At 42.6% G+C, this 24,140-nt stretch overlaps 1 protein-coding gene across 16 annotated transcripts in view; it reads right to left on the bottom strand.

The window, feature by feature from the left end:
• Nucleotides 1-24,140, bottom strand: part of MECOM (MDS1 and EVI1 complex locus) — a 591,497-nt gene that overhangs the window by 179,843 nt on the left and 387,514 nt on the right. The window contains exon 1 of one of the 16 annotated variants that reach the window (XM_070072550.2): nt 10,042-10,161. The exons of the other annotated variants lie outside the window; for them this stretch is intronic. Within the exon in view, the coding sequence (XP_069928651.2) occupies nt 10,042-10,068 (27 nt within the window). The 5' untranslated portion in view covers nt 10,069-10,161. Of the gene's footprint in view, nt 1-10,041; nt 10,162-24,140 lie in introns of those variants that run through there. 16 annotated transcript variants of the gene reach the window in all.

Below are 24,140 nucleotides of genomic sequence, written 5' to 3'. Positions count from 1 at the left end.
GAATATGGCACAGAAATAGTCATTGGAAGATTCAGGATGACAAACCAGGTCAGGAGGTTCTTTTCAGGTTAGTGATGTGGAGTGAAGGGATATGTGACATCAGGCAGTGAACCCATGGGCCCAAGGCCAGCCTTGAAGATGACGAAACACAAGTAGGAAAATTAAATAACAAGCTAAAACATATCAGAGCAAATACTTTAGGCAAAGGCTGATGCAACAGGAAAGGTCCTATCCCAGGTATTTACTACATGTTCTCATGCATACCAGGTGAGTCGTCACATTCTAATTCCCTACAATCATTTCTCTTAGCTAGGACCTCCTTGTCACTCCTGCACAATCACTGCGGCAGTCAGTGGCTACAAAGGTATGAGTCAGTAGTACTGGGCTATAAAGCCATTCTTCTCCCCTGGCACAGTGACATTAATGGATTGCCGGGTGTGGGAGTCTGCCAGTATTATTGCTTCTTGAAATCTCCTTGATGACTTCAAAGGCCTCTAATCTCTATCCTGCCCAGGATAAAAACTCTGCACAGAGTGTGCTAGTTATGAGGCAACATGGCTGCCAACAGACATCACAGAGGCTTTTCACTTTGGTATGTTCTTATTCTAAATGATTATCTGACATTTAAATCAACATCTGCGAGAAGGATTAACTCAATAAAGGAAACTAACCTCAGAAGGGAGAAACTCACAACCAGACAGACCATCAATCTCATGGCCACTGAGATACTGGCAACAACTCCTCCCCAGTGTTACTCATGAAGGTATCTGTTAGTACCGTCACGTGTGAATACTTTGCTTCTTGTCAGTAGGACCTGGGTAATTAAGTCATTGTTAGTCACTAAATTAACATGGGTTCCAATTTCAGGCTTTTGAAACTGTACCCAGTAAACATGCAGGGCAAAAGAAGCAAACTATTTGCCACCTTCTTGCAAATATCTCAGCAGTTTTTGTTACTAGCTATGAAGCATGCCTAGGTGAAGTCAATTTCACTGTTCACTGCCAGGTTCATTTTCAAGCCAGTGGGAACAATGGAACCAGTGTCTCCCTGAACAGGGAGAGCCAGCACACAATCTAGAAGACGATCGTTTCCAAGTGTTCCTCCCATTGTGTGGCTCATATAAGGCAACCCACGTTCCTGGCCCCACATTACATTTAGTCTTTTCTTCCTGGCAAGTTGAGTAAATGCCATTAAAGAAAGAAAAATACTGTAAAACATTTTTCCTCCAAACCCTAATCATTTAATACGTGATTCAGTGGTTCACAGACAAGAACTTGACTACTCAATATCAATTCCTCTTTTCTCCCTCACTACCTCATTCAGGTAATAGGTACAATGAGAGAGAAGGAGACAGAGAATGAACTACTTTTCCCAGCTTGCCTTGCAGCTGCACGAGTTCTGTTCAATTAGACAGAAGCAGGTATCACTGGGTAAGGGCTTCCAGAAAAGCCCTCCAAAGGGGGCTGCCTTAGGGACTTACAAAATATTGTTGCTCTTGATGTTCTTCTTGCTGAAAATGCGAATGGGATGCCTGGCAGTTAGCAACTATCTTGAGCACGGGTGGGAGGTCGGACCTAATGGTGGTATAGCAGGGAGCTTGAAGCATCCAGGTTAATGATGGCCTGATGAGGTCATACTGGCAACTGACTACCAACTTCAGGCTTCTTTTAAATTTTAAGTCACTCTTTTGGGTGTGTTGGGGGGCAGTTCTCTGTTACTCACACAGACAAAATAGAGAAGTTGAAAAGTTCTGCATAGGAGCCTGATTTCTAGTTATTGCCCTTCCGTGAACTATGTAGGCTTTAAAAAAAATCTCTTTACAGGGCCGGCGCCGCGGCTCACTAGGCTAATCCTCCGCCTAGCGGCGCCGGCACACCGGGTTCTAGTCCCGGTCGGGGCGCCGGATTCTGTCCCGGTTGCCCATCTTCCAGGCCAGCCCTCTGCTGTGGCCAGGGAGTGCAGTGGAGGATGGCCCAGGTGCTTGGACCCTGCACCCCATGGGAGACCAGGAAAAGCACCTGGCTCCTGGCTCCTGCCATCGGATCAGCGCGGTGCGCCGGCCGCAGCGCGCCGGCGGCGGCAGCCATTGGAGGGTGAACCAACGGCAAAGGAAGACCTTTCTCTCTGTATTTCTCTCTCACTGTCCACTCTGTCTGTCAAAAAAAAAAAAAAAAAGACAAAAAAAATCTCTTTACATCTCATGGCCTCAGTTCTTCTCTGCAAACTAAGTGAATTGGACAGGTTGATCTTAAGGAAACACCTGATTTCATGTCCCATGTGTCCCTATCCCAATAGCATTCTTAAATCACTATGTAAAAAAGAATTGAAATCAAGTTGCCATGTTTCAAAATAAGAAGGGTAAGTAGTTAGAAACTGTGGCATACACAAACCAGCAGATACAATTTTCAATTAAAGAAAGCTATAGGTTGAATAAGTGCTATCACTAACTCAAAACGTTTCAGCCCCATTCTCAGAGCATGTGACTAGCACAGGTAAATGCAGGCAGGAAAGAGCTTCTTGGGAGATGGGCAATAGGGAAGCCATTAACCCCAGCTCAGGCTATGCCTATTAGACTCAAAGGACAGAGCAAACTACCTTAATTCTGACAGCATGTAGTCAGAGTTGAGCTCAAGATGGTGGAAGAATTACTGCATTTATCTACAAAAGAGCCTCCCTTCTCCATTCTCCCTCTTCTCTATTCCTTCTCACTGAGATTTGAATATGGTTTGTTCCTTCAGACTCACGAAGGAGTTTAACCCCCGAAGTCTGTGTTAATCGTTTAAAGAGGCCAGAGATCTAAACCAACGGTGGTGTTGAGTGTGGAGCTCCCTGATTGAATCCCGCTGCCTTTATAAGCAGAGACAGACAGACACAGAGACACAGGCATCAACAACTAAGTGCTCCCAGTGTGATGTGCTGCAGCCCAACAGGGCCTAGCAAGGGCCTGTGCCATGCTCTTTAGGCTTCCAACCTCCAGAATTGTGAGCTGTTTTGTTTTGTTTTCAAGTAGTCTACTTCAGGTATTTTACTATAGGAATGAAAAATGAACTAATATACTTCCTGAATACAGTCGAAAAGACAACAGAAGAACATAGCTCCATTATAGTCCATTTGGGCAGAGCATAACAATTCTGCAGGCATATAGGAGTCAATCTGTAGTTATTTGTCACCTATTGTATGCATGCTATTTTGTGAGCACCTTGAGAAACTGTGATAACATAAACAATCACAATTCTCATGATCAGAGATGCAGAGATCCATAATTTCACTTTGGTCTACCTTTCAAACCAGTTATTATTAATACATATAAGCAGTAGGTCATTTTTTCACTCTAGATGTCCCCTAATGGCTAGGTTTAATGTACATTGCACATATGGGCCCCAAAATCTCACAAAATCTTTCATGGTCTTCCCACTAACAGAGGGAAAAAACATTGGAAAATGTAAATAAACATATTTGAAAGTCGCCCAATTGTAGCCAGTGGGTAATGCTATTTTTAACTCCCAAGGAGCAAAATATTAGATATATGATAAAGTCTATACAAAGTTCCTATGTTCCTGTTTGGCAGTTACCATCCAAATAATCCTGCTCTATCTTCAATGTCCTTTACCAAGTTGAAACTAAATCATCTAGGGTGGAAAATCTTTGATAGGCATTTCATGCTAACCTTGTGAAAAAATACATGTCTAAGTTGCTGGCGACAGTGTTGTTATCTCTATTCCTCTAATATTTAACCAGTACAAACACTCAGGGGAAAAATGTTATCTGCAGTCCAACCACTGTATATACATTCACTTGGTCTTCTTTTGACAATTCAACTAGCTTTTCTCACAAGTATCTCGAATACGTGTTTGGAGAGCTTTCCTCAAGTGGGTATGCAAACAGGAGGAGAACTGTTCCTTAGCAAGTCCTCCTTCTAAGCCTCCAGTGATGCTATCTTCTCGCACTTTAGTTTGAAAAGATAAATATGATCTGTGCTATGCCCAGCTGTGTTTTTCTTGTACTGAGGAATTCACAGAAGGAAAATTTTAAATCATACATTTATCAGTGAACGAGCTTGCTAAAGCAAATAGATTTCAGCCTCCTGAGTTTGCTTCAGTAGAAGATTAAACGTTAATAGTGCAACATACTGCACTCAACAGATTTATGAATAATCAAAGTCTGGAGAAAGGCCAGGCCGTTTAAGAACATTACCTACCAAACAGATGCCAATAGTATGTAGACGTCTTCCCTGTGGCTAAGCAGCCATCTCTTCCATTGCAGAATGCAATATCGCCTGAATAATCGGCCCTTACAAAACATTTATGAAAACGCACCATTTGCCACACACCCAGCACTTGTTAAGAATTTCAGAAGAGGAGAATGGCACTGGGGAGGGGGAGCTTACATGCAGCTTCTTTCTAATTACCAAGTGGATCTAATTTGTCAGCAACAGCAAGTCAGGCCTGGAGTTGTTAGAGCAAGGCTCTGAATTGTCAAGAACTTCTTTAAGGAATAAGGAAGTAAGCACTTATCATATTTAGTTTTGGAATGGCACTTTGTGTCTATGAGTATATTTCTCCCAGTGCACACAAAGCCCATTTCTGTGTGTTTACTTTCGTGTTCTAATGTGATTCCTCCATGGTCAGTCTGCCAGTATGTAGCTGCCCTCCTTGTCTAGATTAACACATTGAGGCATGGAGCGTTTGCTGAATACTCTATCTACCCAAGGTAGTGTATTAAGTTAATGATTAGATGAGAGCTGGAATCATTGTGCCAAATTTCTAACTCTGAAAAAAAGATTGCTCATTTCTCTACACCATAACCTTAGGTAGAGCTCAAAAAGACAAAAAAAAAACAACAACAACAACAACAACAACAACAAAAAAAAAACACCTGATGATTCCTTGTGATTTAAATCACCTATTAAAAACTTCACTGACAAATTCTGAATGTCTGTGGATAAGACTTTGTTAGAGGCCGGTGCTGCGGCTCACTACACCACAGCACCGGCCCCTCAACAATTTTTTTTAAATATTTATCTATTTATTCTAAAGAGTTACAGAGAGAGGGTGACACACACACACACACACATACACATACACAGAATGAGAGTGAGAGAATGTGACAGTGAGAGTGAGAGTCAGAATGAGTGGCCGGCGCTGCAGCTCACTAGGCTAATCCTCCACCTTGCGGCGCCAGCACACCAGGTTCTAGTCCCGGTCGGGGCGCCGGATTCTGTCCCGGTTGCCCCTCTTCCAGGCCAGCTCTCTGCTGTGGCCCGGGAAGGCAGTGGAGGATGGCCCAAGAACTTGGGCCCTGCACCCACATGGGAGACCAGGAGAAGTACCTGGCTCCTGCCTTAGGATCAGCACGGTGCGGGCCGCAGCGCGCCAGCCGTGGCGGCCATTGGAGGGTGAACCAACGGCAAAAAGGAAGAACTTTCTCTCTGTCTCTCTCTCTCACTGTCCACTCTGCCTGTTTAAAAAAAAAAAAAAAAAGACTTTGTTAGAATGTACTCACTGTAGTTAGAATGAACTCAAAATACACTCATGGTCTGACTTGAGAATGAAAACTATCACTCTATTTTAATAGGTTTTTCCACGGTAGAAAACACAACCAAATTCCAGTTAATTGTTTGCTAGATTAAAATATGATTCTTAATTTTTTGGCATTCCACTAAATAAAAATCCTCATCATGCTCTCTGTCATAGGAATTGTCAATTGAAACTCGCTGAATACTAGGAAAAATAGGTCTTCCTTGTCACCAGCACACAAGTGTATTTTAGGCAGCTTCTTGGATCACTTCAGATTTCTCTGGAACCTAAAGGTAATGTTTTTAGGTTTTTTGGTGCTTTTTAAAAAATTTCATGAACTTCTTTTGGTTCTTCCATGTTACCTGGACTTTTAAAAGACAGTAGGTTTTTGTTATGAAGCATTTTGCCAGAAAGTGAATTCGAAAATATTTTTGTCCAAATCATGCCTTCATAATAGCTGCATACACACACACGCACACACACACATAAAATTCACACTCACTTGGCCCAAAGCACAGGTGTTGTGTGCATTTTCCTTACAGAGTCATTAAAAAAGAATCATGTCACTGTGCATATGCAAATACAGCCAACAAAAGTGTCCAATGTATAGTACAGTTATTTGAAAACTCACTGACCCCAGCCAGGAAGGGACCACATTCTAGCCAAGTATTTGGTATTTAGGATCTAGATAGTAAGTGATAAATCTTTAAAGGGTGGTCTGGCCTCTACCTAGACAGCTAAGCTACATTTATAAAAATCAAAATGGACCAAAGACAAAAACAGACATTCAAATAAGAGCAAACACAGAAACCCTAGGAACATGAACAGATTGCTCACCTCCACAGATTACTGAAGTATCTAATTACAATTTTGAAATTTGCATATATTTTTAAAGATTTATTTATTCATTTGAAAGTTGGAGTTATAGAGAGAGAGGAGAGTCAGAGAGAGATCTTCCATTTGCTGGTTCACCTCTCAAATGGCTGCAACAGCCAAGGCTGTGCCAGACCAATGCCAGGAGCCAGGAACCAGGAGCCAGGAGCTTCTTCCGGGTCTCTCATGTTGGTGCAGGAGCCTACGCACTTGGGCCATTTTCCAGTGCTTTCCCGGGTGCATTTGCAGAGGCTAGATCGGAAGTGGAACAACCAGGACATGAACCTGCATCCATAAGGGATGCCGGCATGTAGGTCACAGCTTAGCTCGCTGTGCCACAGCATCGGCCCCAGAAATTTGTATATTAAAATAAACTTATACTAAATGTTAAAGTCTGCTCAGGAAAGTGCATTCAAGTACTAGAGTTTTCAAAAATCATTAGAACCGTTTTAGAAGATAAGGACAGACATTTTGTAATATGTTTAAAAATATTAAAGTGTTTCCACTCTTTTTCTTGCTGGAAATTTTATTTACATACATATCCACAACAGGTAAAAGCTATATTTATTATTTATTCATTGTGGTGTTACATTTCCTAGCAATCAGAATGACAAACCATCCAAGTAATTAATGATAAAAGGAAAGGCAGGGGCCGGCAACGCGGCGCAATAGGCTAATCCTCCACCTTGCGGCGCCGGCACACCGGGTTCTAGTCCCGGTCAGGGCACCGGATTCTGTCCCGGTTGCCCCTCTTCCAGGCCAGCTCTCTGCTGTGGCCTGGGAAGGCAGTGGAGGATGGCCCAAGTGCTTGGGCCCTGCACCCGCATGGGAGACCAGGATAAGCACCTGGCTCCTGCCATAGGATCAGCACGGTGCGCCGGCCACAGCACACCGGCCATGGCGGCCATTGGAGGGTGAACCAACGGCAAAGGAAGACCTTCCTCTCTGTCTCTCTGTCTCACTGTCCACTCTGCCTGTCAAAGAAAAATAAAATTAAATTAAAATTAAAAAAAAGAACATTTTTTAAAAAAAAGGAAAGGCAGGTAAATTATGATACTTGACTGGACTAGTACTTAATAGTGACAGTAATCATCATCAATGCTGAAAGAATAGGCCTAGATTTATGGCAAAATGGTAAGCGAGAAAACATTGAAATAAGAGCCAAAAAACAATAAAACAGAACCAAACAAAAGTTAAGCTGGTACAAAGTTTATCGATTTATAAAGTTTTTGCTAACATCATTTTGATGTTTTGAAAGTGATGACAAGTTGACTCTTTCTTGGCCACATTTAAATGAGAGGCAGAATTCTCCACGGCCTTACCACCCTCCTCCATGTGGACGGCAGCAGGAACTAGGCTAGCTTCTCCACAGGGAATCAGTCCCATGGAACAATTGCACACAGCGTCACTGGGCTTGCAGTTGGTTTCCTGTACCATCCATATCTGGAAATAAAGTCTGCACTCCTTGAGAGCCCACTCCTTCCACATCAAACTACAGTCCCCCAGCACGACAGCTCCTGGGTGCCCAGCCACAGCCCTGAGCACAGTCACATCCACACACCGTGAACCCAAATGGTCCTGATAAGGGGACACAGCCTCATCCCAAGCATCTTTGTGCTGAAGTCCGAGCAACTCCAATATTCAAATAACCAAAATAATCACCAAATTACCAAACGAAACAATTGCTTATTCAGAAGGCCAGGAAAGGAAAAGGCAGCTTGAGCACGCCAGTGGTAAAACAACAAGCAAAAAGGACGTTCCAAGTTTATAATTTTTTAATGTCTGTGTTTTAAAACCAGATATTTATTGCTCTTTTAAAATGTCTCAGGGTAACATTTTTAGTTCTGCAACAGTGCTGCTAACATTCCAAGACCAGCAAATCGTGCAACTGCCCATAAAAAAATTAACACGACCAAGGCCATTTTTTTCTGTGCTTAAGCTCACACCAATGAAAACTCCCCTATAGGCATAAACTTGATATTTCTGTCCACCACACATTAACTCAGAGTTCCTCAGGGTGTGATGCCCAGGTGGCTTCTGGGATGCAGATTTCTAGAAATCTGGCTGGAAACCTGCATGATTGAACACCCCACTCATGGCAGGGTACAACCATTGATCTTCTCTTATTTCACCCAATCCACTCTTAGTCTGGGAAGATTAACCCTTTGGCAGAATGAGTTCACATGGCTAAGCACAAAAGGAGTTCCTCCTGAGGCTTGTGAAAGTGCACTGGCTCCCAAAGCAGGACCCAGGGACTGCTGGGGGGTCTGACATGATTCATGGGAAGCCCAGAGAAGAAGTGGCTGAGATGGGAGTTGGGGTGGGGGGTGAGAAATAGGCTCAGGAAGGAATACAACTTCAGACTCCTGGAGCTAAAGAAAACCTTAGCCATCACCAACATAGCCCTCTCCATGCACCACACAACTAGTTAGTGGCAGAAACTGAATCTAATTTTCTCTCCACTGCCCCAGAATATCATGAGGTTAAGGGAATAAGAACAGAAGGAACCTGGTTATAGTAAAAGAAAATACTATATATATTATTTTCCTTTTAAAAAAGATTTACTTATTTATTACATTTATTTTAAAGGCACAGAGATGTCCCATCCAGTGATTCACTCCCCAAATGCCCACAATGACGCTTAGAGTCGGAACTCAATCTGAGTCTCCCATGTGGGTGGCAGGGACACAACAGCTTCGCATAAGCAGGAGGCTGGAGTGGAGAACAGAGCTGGATCTTGAACCCGGGCTCTCTGCTATGAGATGTGAGCATCCCAAGTGGCATCTTAACCACAGTGTCAAATGCCCACACCATACCATGTTATTAGAGAAGCAAAACAGACAACGTGCTATGTATAAAGATAATCCCTAAAATGTGTTCAGACATGGCTCAGGTACAAATCTTAAATTATCCTTGCACACTGAGGAGACCACCTCAGAAGTGGGTAGGTGGTGACTTCACCAAAGGAGGGCCAAGAAAGGGGGACAGCGGGTCCTTCCCATCCTGGTCAGCCTCTGTGCCCTTCAGAGAGCCAATGGCCATGCGTCCAGATCCGCATATACTCTCAAGCAACTTCTTTTTGTCTGGCAATGTAATCCCCCTCTCTCCCATCCCTCCCACTTCTCAAACAAAAAGAAAAGGGTCACAGGGTGGGCACCGGGTGCAGGAGGTCAGCCCCACCTCACCACATCTGGTGAGGGCAGGAAGGAGGGGAGGTGAGAGGGGTAGGGGGATGAGCTAGAGCAGGGTGAGAACACAGCAGCCGGGAAGGGGGGGAGCACAACTTGAGCCTGTTAACTCTTGCTTGAAATGTCCACCTCCGCAGACACATCTAAAAGGGCTGGCCACAGAGGAGAAGCACAGGGGTTCGCTCGGTGGCTTCAAGAGCAGGGAGAATGCATGCACGAGTCTCACATGCTGCTGGCTGTGGACACTTGGACGTTTACGAAAAGTTTCTACAGCATCTCTTCGCCAGAACTAAGGCGAATTCAGAACATCTATCACAAAGCAAAGGCAGACCAAATACACCCTCCAGTTCTGCCTGTCTGCAGCCACCTGCACACTCTAAGTCACAGAGAGAGAGATTGCAAAGGGAACGTTTCAAAACATGAAAGCGTCTCACAGATGCCTTAGGAGGGCTCGACCAAATTACCTTTGTCTTGGTTGCTGAAGTTCTCATCGCAAAGAATGAAAACCATCCTGTGGCCAGAGAGAAATCAGCCCATACATCACGGAAACATAACCAGGAAGAGACAAGGAGTCCAGCCTCCACCATCCAAACCAAGACTAGTCAATGATTATCTACGCGGTATCAGTTACGTGTCCTGGGCATCCTGGTTGGCCTCTAACTAAAGAGCAGGAGGCTGAGAGAGAGAGCTTGGGAAGCCTGCGGTCTCTCTGTAGGAGCATTATCTTGGGCGGCGTGTGTGAAGAATGGGGTGTAGGCAGCGTGTAATCTGCATGTTTACTGCTCTCGCCTTCTGCCCACTTCTGGAGAATCATTGCTCATCCTAATCACATTCAAAGGCTCCGTCAAGGCAGCAGGAAGTTCCAACTCACTGGCAATCGAGTTATTGGAAACCCCATAGGAAGACTGCTTTAGCACTGCATGCTGTCATAGCTGTGTGGAGGCCAACAAGCCAGCCTGTACCCAGAGCTCAACAGGCAGAGAGAGCTTTGTGGCCTACCTCTCCAGAGCTCCTTAAAGACAAATGAGGCTCAGGGCCATGCGAAACAACCTGCCTGATTATTAACAGAGATACACATTCAATAAACATCTCTTGTTTAAGTCCAAGTAAATTTGAGCAGAGGAACCAGAAATCTAAGAGAGCTATTCTTTAAACTTTTATAATGTGCTTTATGAACTAATTATGTTTTCCTGCTTCACAGCATCATAGTGCTTTCTGAATGCAAGCAGCCAAAAATATTTACCAGCTAAAGGTAGCAGAAGGAGTGGGAGGCGGCTGGGGGGTGGACAGGGAGAAAGCTAAAGTTTGGAGGACAGTGACCCAAGCAGAAAGGATTTAAATTTGAATTCTGACTATCAATTCCCAACTTGACTCTCACTGGGATTAAACATGACAATAGATCTGATCTGATTTCATCATCATTTAAAAAAAAAATCATCTATTATTTTTCACTTTATGTTTCTGTGTGGGAACAAACTGTTGAAATCCTTACTTAAGGTATACTAAGCTGATCTTCTGTATACTAAGATAATCGAAAATGAATCTTGATGTGAATGGAAGGGGAGAGGGAGTGGGAAAGGGGAGGGTGGTGGGTGGGAGGGACGGTATGGGGGGGGAAGCCATTGTAACCCATGAGACGTACTTTGGAAATTTATATTCATTAAATAAAAGATAAAAAAAAATAAATAAATAAATAAATTTGAATTCTGGAGTCAAATTAAATAATGTGAAATACTCAGAACCCAAGGGGGAATATTTCATATGAAAAGCTGACAACGTAAACATTGAAGGTTTTCTAGTTATATATGAATGTAATATAATGATCTATAGCTACACTGTCAAAGACAGTAGTCACTATTCACAGGTGGCTATTTAAATTGTAAAAAACACAATACAGGGACCAGCACCAAGGCTCACTTGGTTAATCCTCCACCTGTGGCACAGGCATCCCGTATGGGCACCGGGTTTGAGTCCTGGTTGCTCCTCTTCCAGTCCAGCTCTCTGCTGTGGCCCGGGAAGGCAGTGGAGGATGGCCCAAGTGCTTGGGCCCCTGCACCTGCATGGGAGACCAGGAGAAAGCACCTGGCTCCTGGCTTCGGATAGGCACAGTGCCGGCCATAGCAGTCATGTGGGGAGTGAACCAACTGAAGGAAGACCTTTCTCTCTCTGACTCTCTCTCACTGCCTAACTCTACCTGTCAAATTAAAAAAAAAAAAAAAATACAGTTGGCCAGCGCCTCAGCTCACTAGGCTAATCCTCCACCTAGCGGCGCCGGCACACCGGGTTCTAGTCCTGGTCGGGGTGCCGGATTCTGTCCCGGTTGCCCCTCTTCCAGGCCAGCTCTCTGCTGTGGCCCGGGAGGCAGTGGAGGATGGCCCAAGTGCTTGGGCCCTGCACCCCCTGGGAGACCAGGATAAGTACCTGGCTCCTGCCATCGGATCAGCACGGTGTGCCTGCCGCAGCGCGCTGGCCGCGGTGGCCATTGGAGAGTGAACCAACGGCAAAGGAAGACCTTTCTCTCTCTCTCTCTCTCTCTCTCTCTCACTGTCCACTCTGCCTGTCAAAAAAAAAAATACAGTTAACAATTTTATTGCCCATTCATTCTAGTGCTTAACAGCAATATAGGAGAAGGGGCTACCATATTGGACATTGTTAATTTCAGAGCACCCTCATCCTTGTAGGAAGCTCCAGGGTATAGCTCCGATTCCAGAGTTCATCACGGTGCTTCAAGTGAACACGGATACATAAGATGAACAAAGACAGTGTATAATGGAGAATGACAGGCTCAAACCATGATGAAGCTTTATTCTTCCTTTGGCTGAATCCTTAGGGACAAAAGAAAAGAAGAACTTTCTGAAAACAGGCAGGGCAATACTTAGGCTAAGTTGCTGGGTTCCCGAGAGAGTTTCCATTAAAGTCCTTTTTTCAACCTGAAAAGGTACAGACAGGATGTGTGTGCATGTACTTGTGTACACACTTACTCTGAGGACACCAAAGCATGCCCAAGTACAAAGCAATGTTCATCCTAGGAACCCAGGAACCTCCTAACATGGTGCGGGTAGTTCAGAGTAATGATATTAAAGAAAGGACTTAGAAAAAGCCAGGAAGTCAGAACTAACGGTACCATTTGATCTGATCCCAAAACAGATTGCTACAGAAACAAACATCCTTATACAGAAAAGAGCAACTGGATGCTTTCTATCTTCACGGGGTTGGATATTTAAATAAATGTTTATCACTGACATTTGCTCAGGATTGGAATTGTTATCCAGGTTTTGTCATTGGGTCTGTTTTTGGAAGGTTTCCTGTCTCAGGTGATTACAGTCTGCTCTGTCTTGTGAGTGGGAAGTCCTGATAATGGCCCAAGGTCATCATCTGTGCTGGAACATTATTATCCTGGCAAACATCTCAGTGTTCCAGTGAGATACAAATGCTTATTTAAAATACACTCTTTGATTGCACTCTCTTCCTTTTTTCTTTTTTACTGTTCCCATTTGTTAACGTGCATGTCTCCATGCTCACATAGACAAGGCAGTCACGTGGTGGAACAACCACCCAGCACCACAGCTCCAGAGATCACTCAGTGAGAAACACAAACTCTATCTGTTTACACTGCTGGATGTAACAACAGGACTCAAAAGCATACTTGATTATGATTAGTAACGTTTTAAATGAAGGGAGTTGGTATACTTACAAATAACTATGAAATTTCAAAACTATAAGTCAATTATAATATCGAATTGAATCCTTACTGATATAGCTTAAATCCTTTTTTTGAAAACATAAATTACATATTTGCTAAAATCAAGGAAAATTCACTGGGATATTTTTGTGGCTGATGAACTGAAATCCAGGCATGTTAGAGTGACAGTCTCTTGAATACATCTAGCCCTTTATAAACTGTTGAAAAATGTACCACCATATTTATCTGCCAAAGTCATATATCCAGAATTAGAGAAAGAATTTTTAAAGTGTGTGTGTGGCAGGGGGTTCAGATTGGTTAAATTATGAGCCAAAGAAGTTCTCATCCTGCATTTATTTTTTAAAACTAATTTTAACATACAAGTAATACATGTTTACATTTTTGTTGAAAAGTGTTACGTAATCTTATAATAAGGCTAAAGTCCCTCCACCTACAATTTAATCCACCGTCCCTCTTCCTCCTCGGTGACAACTACTGGTATCAGATAATTATACTATATCTTTTTTGGTTTTTCAAAACCACTCACACATATCCAAAGAGACATGGACGAGTATCAGATGTGATACAATATTGTTCATACCAACAGAAAAGAAATGGAAATACCTTAAGTATACAACACTTGGGGAATAACCAAACTAAACATGATTTAAAAGAATGTGGGAAGTCTATATTAAATATATAAGCTGAAGTTTCTAAAGTGCTTAGTGCCTATTATAAGGTAAGCACTAATAAAGCATCCGCAGCCATCGTGAGGACTATTAGTGAAATAGGCACCCTGCAGAAAGGCAGACTTGGAGTACTTCCAAAAGCCCATGGAAAATTGAGTCAAAATATTATTTGGCAAAAAAAAAAATTAAATAGATAGTTGTTTTTTCACAATATGCATTTTTCATGAGCTTTTTGAAGACTTGTCCTATGCATGGATTTCAAACTTTTCATCAAAAAGATTTTTCAGTTCCATTGCTCATGAACTTTTCGAAATACCCGTGTACCACATGAGCCAGTTTACATTACACACATGCGTGTGTGATGCCTTCTCATCTCTAGGAGGAGTTCCAGGACTCCTTGCTCCATGATGCGTGCTTCTTGCTGACGGATCTCAAGAATACTTTGAAACGACAGCCAGCAGCACAGAGAGGAAATAGGTATGTGTACTCTGCCTCAGTGGTGTTTCTGTGCTCCTCATTCTTAGCTTTCCAAGACAGTTCCTTTTGTTCTTGACTCCATAAGCATCTAGGGAGCTCAAACCCACACCCTCCATGCAAACAAAAGACACAGGCAAAGAAACACTTTCTCACTTAAGAGGAAAACTTAAGAGACAAAACAAACAAACCAGAATGAGGGTAAACTCAGCTTTTCCAGGTTTTACTGCTTCTGTTTCCACATGAAAGCCTCTTGTCAGATAAATCTTAATTTGTAGCAAAAGAAAGGAACTATGTTCTGCTCAAAAGATCACTTTGAAAAGGGAACCAAAGAGATGAGTTTTAGTCCAGTTCTATTCAAGTCTCCCCATTGGGCAGGGAGCAAGTCCCTTAGCCTCTCTGTACTGGAGGCTGTAGACACAGAATCCTTTATTATTTGGGCACTGCCTAATGGGGGTCCTTTCTTCATGAGCATGCATGTCCTTAACAAATGAAGCTTCCTTTGAAGACAGGCAAGAGATCAAATTAAGCCTTTCAATATATATTACTTCTGTTTCCTCTTGGTTCACTGTTCTCACAATGCCTAATTCTCCGAGGGGTCCCAGATGTGAACTCTGCTCCAACTACTAAATAAGAGTGCAGCAAGGGAACTCACACCACAAAACATTCTTCTTGACTTCCAACCAGGGGTTCTCCCAAAGAGATGCCCCTGGACCATCTGCTCCAGCAAAATTCAAATCCACTCCATTAATCATCCAAGTCTCAGAGTTTCCTTTCTTGACCCCAAAGAAATCTTAATTCTCCTCCTAGTTGAACATGTTTCTGAAGGGGACCAACTCAAGCGTTTCTAAGTGGAGAAGTATCGCGGATGCTACACTTAAAACTCAGCACTAGGCGCAGTCCCTGGATGACAGTAAATGCCCTAGAGAGTGAATGACGCCCTAAACAATGCTGCATCAGGCTCTCCTTTGCAATTATATTTTTCACCAGACTCTACGAGTATGTGCACAAATGCTTTTCTCTGTAGAGCCACACTAGCCTGCTATTCCTTGGCATACCAGCAGAATTTTGTGCACACCTTCAGGCAGCTCTTGATTTTGCCAAAAATCTAGTGATTCAGTCAGTCTGCATATTGGATAAGTCCTGTTCTACAAGTCAAGATCCAATCCTAAATGCCTTTAATTGGGATCACATGTGTTTTTAGTACATGAATGTAAACTTTAAATCTTGGTGTGCCAAATTAATGCAATAAAAACTCGGCTGCCAAATTTATTTTGGGAATTCTAGCATAAAAGCACAGAAAATAGAAGCTCTTGAATAATCAAAGTTAACTGGAAAGCTTTATCGGGTTCATCCCTCCAACTACAAGATTATTTATAACAATTCTTGGATACCTGGTTTGATAACCAATCGATTAGAAAGAAACAACCAAATAAAAGGGTGGAGGAGAGTGGTCAAGTGGAGCTGCTTCAGTGCAGTCTTAGCCAGCACTGTCCAGAGGGAGCAGTGACGCTTCCTGATGCGTGACGAACTCACTCTCCTTCTGGTCAGTCCCTTGCCTTTCACGTTTATTTGACCTTGAAGAGTTAAGTCAAATAGTGGAATTGTCCAGTTCTTTCCAGGGGTGTTGAGACACTTCAAACACTCAGTACTTTGAAAATACTGCACCGAGCAATGAAGCGACAATGCACTACTGACCACTGCCAATGTCAATTCCTCTGTCCCATTTCCTTTTTTAATTTTTGCTTTCTTTTTTAATGTTTATTTATTTATTTGAAAGTCTTACAGAGAGGGAGAGGGAGAAGAAGAGGGAGAGGCAGAGAGAGAGAGAGAGAGAGAGAGAGAGAATCTTCCATCTGCTAATTCATGCCCCAAAGGGCCACAACAGCCAAAGCTAGGTTAATCCGAAGCCAAGAGTCAGAGGCCAAGAGCTTCTTTTGGGTTTCCCACACAGGTTCAGGGTCCCAAACACTTGGGCCATCTTCTACTGCTTTCCCAGGCCATAGTAGAGAGCTGGATCAGAATTGGAGCAGCTGGTGTCTAACAGGTGCCCATATGGGATGCCGGCACTGCAGGTGGTGGCTTTACCTGCTATGTCACAGAGCTGGCCCCAACTCCCATCTCCTTTCAAAGGAGGACCTCTGATACCCTGTTTGGGTATGGTCAGACATACTTGTTAGAGACAGTTCTGAATGGAAGGGGTAAGAGTAGCCTTCACTCCCACAATTTGATAGAAACTTGAAGTTAGATTGAGAAGTGATCAGTTCAGGATTGGCTTAGTTCATGCAAGTGTGTGTCCAACAAAGTCTCTGCTTTGAATTTGTAAGCATTCCCTCCAAATTGGGCAAGAGCGCTGCAGCCCCACACCTCAACCGCCACCATAATAACCAGGACCAGAAATTTAGAACTGCATTAGGATTCCCCAACCACAAATTCCAATCTTTCTTGTGGTTTGAATCGTGCTTGCCTTGTATTTGGAATCTGATGTCTTGTTCACTGACTGGAACACTGGAATTAGCTGGTTCAATTTCTTCCACCACACACTCCCCTCCTTCCCCTTACCGCACAAGAGAAGGCCAGAATAAGTTGCTTGTCAAACAGTTGTTCAGTGGGAAATGAGTGATACATATGGAGGGAGTCGGGGTGGGGGGGATTTTGGATAAGCTGTTGGTAGTGGTAGAAGCACAGAAAGGGAAATTTGGAGAGCAGAGACAGAGAAGAAAAGGAAATTTCTGGGCTCCCAGTAAGACTACAGAATCCCATTTCTGGAAATTAAAGACACTTTATATGTTCATACATATAAGTAGATTTGTGTTTGTGAGTGTGAAAATATAATTGCATGCACATAGTTTTGTTTCATTGTAACATAACCAAAGAAAATGATAATTATTTACCTAATATCTATTTATTCAAATAAATCCTGCCTAGGGACCAGTGCGCTGGTGCGGCAGGTTAAAGCTCCATCCTGGCATGCCAACATCCCATACGGGTGCTGGTTCGCGTCCTGGCTGCTCCACTTCCAATCCAGCTCCCTGCTAATGCTCCTGGGAAAGCAGTGGAGGGTGGCCCAAGTGCTTGGGCCACTGCAACCACATGGGAGACAGAAACTCCCAGCTTCTGGCTTCAGATTGCCTGAGCTCCAGCCCTGGGGATTGAACCAGCAGATGTAAGAACTCTCTCTCTCTCTCTCTTTCTCTCTCTCTCTCTCTCTCTCTACCTCTCTCTGTAACTCTGTTTTCCAAATAAATAAAATAAATCTTTTTAAAAAATCCTGCCTAGTAAGGTAGCCTGGTAACTTGTTTTATTTCTTAAGTACTGAACAAGTTTACCTCTTTGTTGGCATTTCTGTTGCTTCCCAAAAGTCTCTGCTATTTTATCTTTTTTGCAAAAGCAACACAAGTGTTTTGTTGTTATAAAAAGGTAAGGATTTTTAAAAATCTACAAGGATTTCCATAGAGGTTTTTGAACTGAAGAGTTATCTCAGAGATAGAAACTGCAGAGCATAAAGGAGAGAAGACAAATGGAACAGCTATCAGCAGTGGCTGTAAGTCACTCAAACTGTAACTCTTCCGAAGGAAATAAAGTTGGCAGGAAGGGGAAGACAAGTCTCTGAAATACGCCATGGGATGAGGCATAATTTAGAGTTAGAGCCATCTTTTGCTCTTACTCTAAACATGTCATTCGTCAAGATCACCAAAACAAACAGTTCTGTGATGTCTACAATGGCCAAGCATTCCTTTAACCATAAAATACATTTTAAAAATATTTACTTATTTATTTGAAAAACAGATTGACAGAGGGGGTTGTGTGTGTGTATTTGTGAGGAGATGGAGAGAGAGAGAGAGAGAGAGAGAGAATTGACCTTCCATCCACTCTCCAAATGGCTGCATCCTCCAGGACTGGCTCAGGCTGAAGCCAGGAGCCAGGAACTCCATCCTGGTCTCTCACATAGGTGACAAGGGTCCAAGTACTTGAATCTTCCACTGCCTCTCCAGGCGCAGTAAAGAAAGCTGACTTGGAAGCCCAGAATACAAGAAGCAGCACTCCAATATGGGATGCTGTCATCACAAGTAGCAGTTTAACCCACTGTGCCACAAGGCCAGCCCCAGTAAAATACCTTGAGCAATCTTTAAAACAATATAAATACTTGAACGTACTAATTCTTATCTATTTAGTTGAGAGGCAGAGAGACAAATACACAGAGAAAGCTCCAATCCAGTGATTCATTCCCCAGATGCCTGCAATGGCAAGGGGTGGGCCAGACCAAAGTCAGCAGCCATGAATTCAGTCCAGTCTCTCGTGTGAGTGGGAGGAATCCAACCACTTGAGACATTACCTGCCAGCTCCTCGGGTGCACATTATTAGGAAGCTTGAGGCAGAAGCAGTCTGAGAGGTACTGATATAATGTAATTAGAAATAGCAGGTGTCTGGTTCCATCATTTGCTTCTTTTTCTCCATAAAATTAAGCAACATAAACTGATTGGCTCTAAAAGTTAGATGGGAAAACGCTTCATGAAGTCTGAAGTGTGATACCTGAATGATAGAAGGTCATTTTTATCCTTGCAATCGTCTTGTCTCATAACAAAATCATAAGATGTATTGATTTATAAAAAAATCTTTGAACCTTGAAGGTTGAAATGGTAAAAGGGAAACAATTGCAGACCTAATATCAGACCCTTCATCACCAGAGGTCTGGCCGTTTTCCTTCACATTATTCTCCTCAGACTACATTGCTATACTTCCAGGCCTCCCATTAGCTCACAAAAGCTGTAGCTGTCTCTGTACTGAAACCAAAAAAAGAAGAAAAAGAATGTCCATGGTACACACTGCACATTCAACAAGCCTAAGGAGCTTATCCTTACTATATTTTTTCCTGGTCAAATATCCATTGTTCATAGAAACCCAAATTCTAGAAGTTAGCTAAGTCCTGGTTATGTAGAGGTCATTTAAAAGAGTAGAAATCTATTTTTCTATATCATCCTGCCCAGAAAGGAATTAGATCAACCATATGATCTGCTTTGTATTCCTTCAAGGGTTGATTCCATAATACTCTATTTCAAGGCCAAGCAAGTAAGCAGCATGCAGAAGAGTCACCTGCTAGGTCTCATTTGAGAGATCACAAGTCACTACTCCTTCTAGGTTTACCCCTAGAATTGGTGCTGGAGAGGTCCCCACTTGGACTTAAGTCTAGTAAAATGGTAATATTTCCATGTAAGAGTTTCTAAAAAACTGTATACTTAGTGTTTGGCACATGGTCACATGATAATAATATAAGTTTATTAAAATACTCTGTTATTTAGCAGCTTTAAAAGGAAAGGGACAGAAATTGTTGCGAATTTATTCATTAAATTATTCATTATTTTGCTTATTATTAAGTACCTAAATGTGCCAGTCACGGCCAATCACAGTAAAGGAATACACAATATAGACAGAGTCTATGCCTCAATGGAGAACATGAACTACAGCAGTAGTCCTTAAACATTTAACATTACACACCCTGTCTATAAAACTTTCATTGAGCATGCATTTCCAATATGGATATGTATGTGTGTGTGTATATTCATTTACTATGCTACTATTCTAATACATATACATGTGATATAATGATATGAGGTATCAACATGACAGTATTTCAAAAAGTTCATGGGGGAGCCAGCATTGTGGTATGGCAGATAAAACCACCACCTACAATGCTTGTATCCCACATACACGCTGGTGCGAATTTCAGTTGCTCCACTTCTGATCCTGCTCCTTGCTAATGCACCTGGGAAAATAGTGGAAGATGGCCCAAGTTTTTGGGCCCCTGCACCCATGTGGGAGACCTGAAGAAGCCTGGTTCAGCTCTGGCCATTGTGGCCATTTGGGGAGTGAACCAGTGGATAGAAGATCTGTCTGTCTCTCCCTGTCTCTCTCTGTAATTCTGTCTTTCAAATAAATAAATCTTTTTAAAAAAGTACATGGAAAATGCATATTATTTCAAAAAGCTATGCATGAATTTCAACACTTTTTTGTGTCAAATTAAACATATTTTAATTCTATTTTCTCACAAACTTTTTGAAGATGACTGATACATGCATTAATAACCTGAAATTAAAAAATGGGATAATAATATAGTTGAAACTGGTTTTAGTATTTCTCTGTGTCCCAGTAGACATTTTAAAATTATATTTTAAACTTTGAAAGAGAGAGACAGACAGACAGACAGACAGACAAGACTAAAGTCTTCTACCCACTGGTTCACTCTCCAAATGCACCAATAGCCAGAGCTGGGTCAGGTTGAAGCCAAGGAGCCTGAAACTCAATCCAGATCTCTCATGTGGGTGGCAGTGACCCAAGGACTTGAGCCATCACCTGTTGCATCCCACAGTGAACATTAGCAAACAATAGGAATAGAGAGATGGGTGGGGCTGGAACTTTAGTCCAGGCACTTAAATTTGGGATGCATGCTCCCCAAGCAGTGTCTTAACCACTACTCCAAACACCTTCCTAGCCCCACCCCCAATCCTACAACAGACTATCATTTATAACCCCTGGAATGTGAGCACCCATTTGGGAGATCTTTCTCTTAGAGTGATGTTTATGGGAGAATTTGTTAAAGGGGCAATGATATACAGAACATATCGTTACTTCAATCACCTCCAGAATTTGAGCAAAAGAAATCAAAAGAGTTGATCAGGATCAGAGACTATTTTCTCTTTGTATCTCTAGTAACTTAAATTGCACTTAGAATTTTGTAGATGTTCAGTAAATGATCTAGAATTGAGAAAAAATTAAAACAAGGGACATAGGAAGAACAGAGGGAATCAGTATGTATCACAATAAAAAAAAAAGGTACAATAAGAAAAAAGTAACTTTTGCCAGAGTAAAATAGTGTTACATGTATTATTTAAACAAGAACAATAGTAATGAGAATAGAACAGAATAAAATTGGCATGAGAAAGAACTTAATCTCCAGTTTACTTCCATTTGTCAAAATGAAATTTTATAAGGATTTATTTATTTATTTGAGAGGCAGAGTTAGAGAGAGGGAAAGAGACTGAAAGGTCTTCTATCTCCTGGTTTACTCCTTAAACAGTTGCAACGGCTGCAGCTGGGCCTATCCAAAGTCAGGAGCCAGGAGCTTCTTCCGGGTCTCCCACACAGGTGCAGGGGCCCGGGCACTTGGGTCATCTTCCACTGCTTTCCCAGGCTATTAGCAGAAAGCTGGATGGGAAGTGGAGCAACCAGGACATGAACCGGCACCCATATGGGATGCCAGCGCCACAGGTTGAGGCTTAACCTACTATGCTAAAGTGCTGGCCCCAATAATTAAATTTCCTATCATAGATCTCACTCTAGAATTTCTTGGTATAATTTTACTGGAATCACTCTCTCTTTTTGAGTGGAGAATGTCAATTTTTCATTAGATAATCAAGTCAGTTTTGAAATGCATTTACATGTAGATTCCCTAAAATTATTTACCTTCCTCACAACTCAGTGAAAAAGGAAATGGTGATAAGTTACATAGTTACTGACCCTTATAGGTGACCCCTATCTCCACTGCCTTTGTTCAACATCAACTGTATTTTCTTTCTGGCAAATGACTTCTACCGATAGTTGGTAATACTAATATTTGTGTCATGTTATCAAAAACATTTCCCAAGAGTCATGGTTGCAACGTTATCAATAATAGATTTATCTGTTACATCAAAGTTTTGGTGTAATAAACTTATCACCATTTCCACTAGTTTCCCTCACATTCACTGTCAGCTTGGACAAAAGGTGCTTTGTCAAGTATGTCCCCATTGGAAACAGTTCCTTCAGGTGCACAGACCTGCTTGGTGCCAGGCTCTGCACCCATGCTTCACTGTTGAATTCAGAGCTATCAGACCAAGATCCTGCCTTCCACACTCAGAGAACTCTGCAATCTGGGAAAATGACATCTGGATTATCACATAGGGAACTGCGTTTTTGATATCCCAATGCTCCCAATACATCCATCTGGCAACTAATCCTCTTTCTGGAACCCAAGGTCACATTCTAACAGCCTCCTTTGTGATCTTGGGAATCCGGAGTGTTTAGATTATAATCCCTGCTCACTCAGGGCAGGAATGGGTGCTAGCCTAAGTCTCTTTTTGCCTCAGCTTAACCCTGAGGGTCTCCAAACTTCTAAATTGGTGGAAGAGAAGGATTTATCCCCAGGAAAACTCCCCCTTCTCAACAAATAATTAGGCCTCTCTCACAATATGAAATCTCAAATAAGCTCTAAATCTTTCAAGGATGCTAGTGGCAAAAATGCTGACATCCAGCTTTTTAAAGTATGTGAATGTATCTATAGACAAATGTATAGATACACAGCCATACCTACTCTTAGTGTGTGCTGCTCACAAAAGTTCCATTTGGTTTGTCTTTTGATTCTCTCTTTAAAAAAATAAAATAAAATAAAAAAATAAAAACAAGGATGCAGGGGTTCACAGAGTTTGTTGGAGCTTATCCAAAGTCCCATCAGGAAGACTTGAACGTGCCTCGCACAAGTGAAATGGTAACCCACAGAATTCTTATTATACAGGGAATTTCAAAAAGGTTATGGAAAAATGAAATTATAAGATAAATTTATTTTGGTGCAAAAAATGCTTGAAATAAAATTATATGAGGGAATCCTTAAAATGTCCATGGAAATGTATTATATGAAAAAATAATACATGGATTTCCAAAAAATGCACCAAAATAAACAACTTTTAATATCAATTTTCACAAACTTTTAACAATTTAAAAATTATATTTATTAGGATGCAGGCAGAGTGGGAGGAAATTATATTTATTTATTAGGAGGCAGGCAGAGTGAGAGGAAGAGAAAGAAAGAGAGAGAGAGAGAGAGAGAAACAGATGTTCCATCCACTGGTTTACTCCCCAAATGCTTGCAATAGCCAGGACCGGACCAGGCCAAAGGCAAGCCTGGAACTCATTCTAGGTCTCCAATATGCATACCAGGGACCCAAGTCTTTGGGTCCGCACCCACTGCGTCCTAGGGTACACATTAACAGGCAGTTGGAGTTAGGAGTACAGCAGGGACTGCAACCCCAGGCACTGTAGCAGGTTAACCGCACTGGAAAACGTTCACCCTTCCACAGCTCTTTCAAGTGCCCACATCACTGAGCTTTCCTTGTGTAGAGGACTCCAGAGCTTCTGTGGATGCGGGACTTCTCCTTTCGGTCTCGGTCTCGGGCTGCGACTTACTCTTTCAGGAAGTACGGGAGCCTGGTCCCCAGTGGTGGCTCTATCAACACTGGGAGAAATCGGACTCTTCTTTCAGATGCATGGAAAAGGTGAAAAAGCCTTTTTTGTTGTTGTTGTTGTTCTTTTTCTTACCAAGCACTGGACATGGAATTCCTTCCCTCCTAACTGCCCAGAGCCCTTGGGAGACGGGGGCCAGTGTGAAAAGTGTGTGCGAAGCCCGCTGAGTGCCATGCCGGACAGGCAGCACAGATGCAAGCTGAACCTCACCGCCTAGCCGCAGACGTGCGGCAGGCCCTGCGGCCTAGCATTCTGACAGTGCCTTTTCAACACATGAGCATTGCTTCTCACAGCAGCAATCCCATGGTCCTTATTAAACTTTCCATATCCCACAGACCCCCACACCCCACCCCCAGCCTTGCGTCCCACCCTGAAGATCAGTCTCCGCTTGCTGGGCAAACATACCCTCTATGGAGCTGAGGGAGAGCCGCCGCGGGTTTTACAG

This window comes from Oryctolagus cuniculus, chromosome 4, assembly GCF_051225735.1.
Source record: "Oryctolagus cuniculus isolate XC-2025 breed Fujian yellow rabbit chromosome 4, ASM5122573v1, whole genome shotgun sequence".
Classification (NCBI taxonomy): Eukaryota; Metazoa; Chordata; class Mammalia; order Lagomorpha; family Leporidae; genus Oryctolagus; species Oryctolagus cuniculus.
The sequence above is the reverse complement of the archived record's forward strand: the minus strand, read 5'-3'. Positions and strand labels throughout refer to the sequence as shown.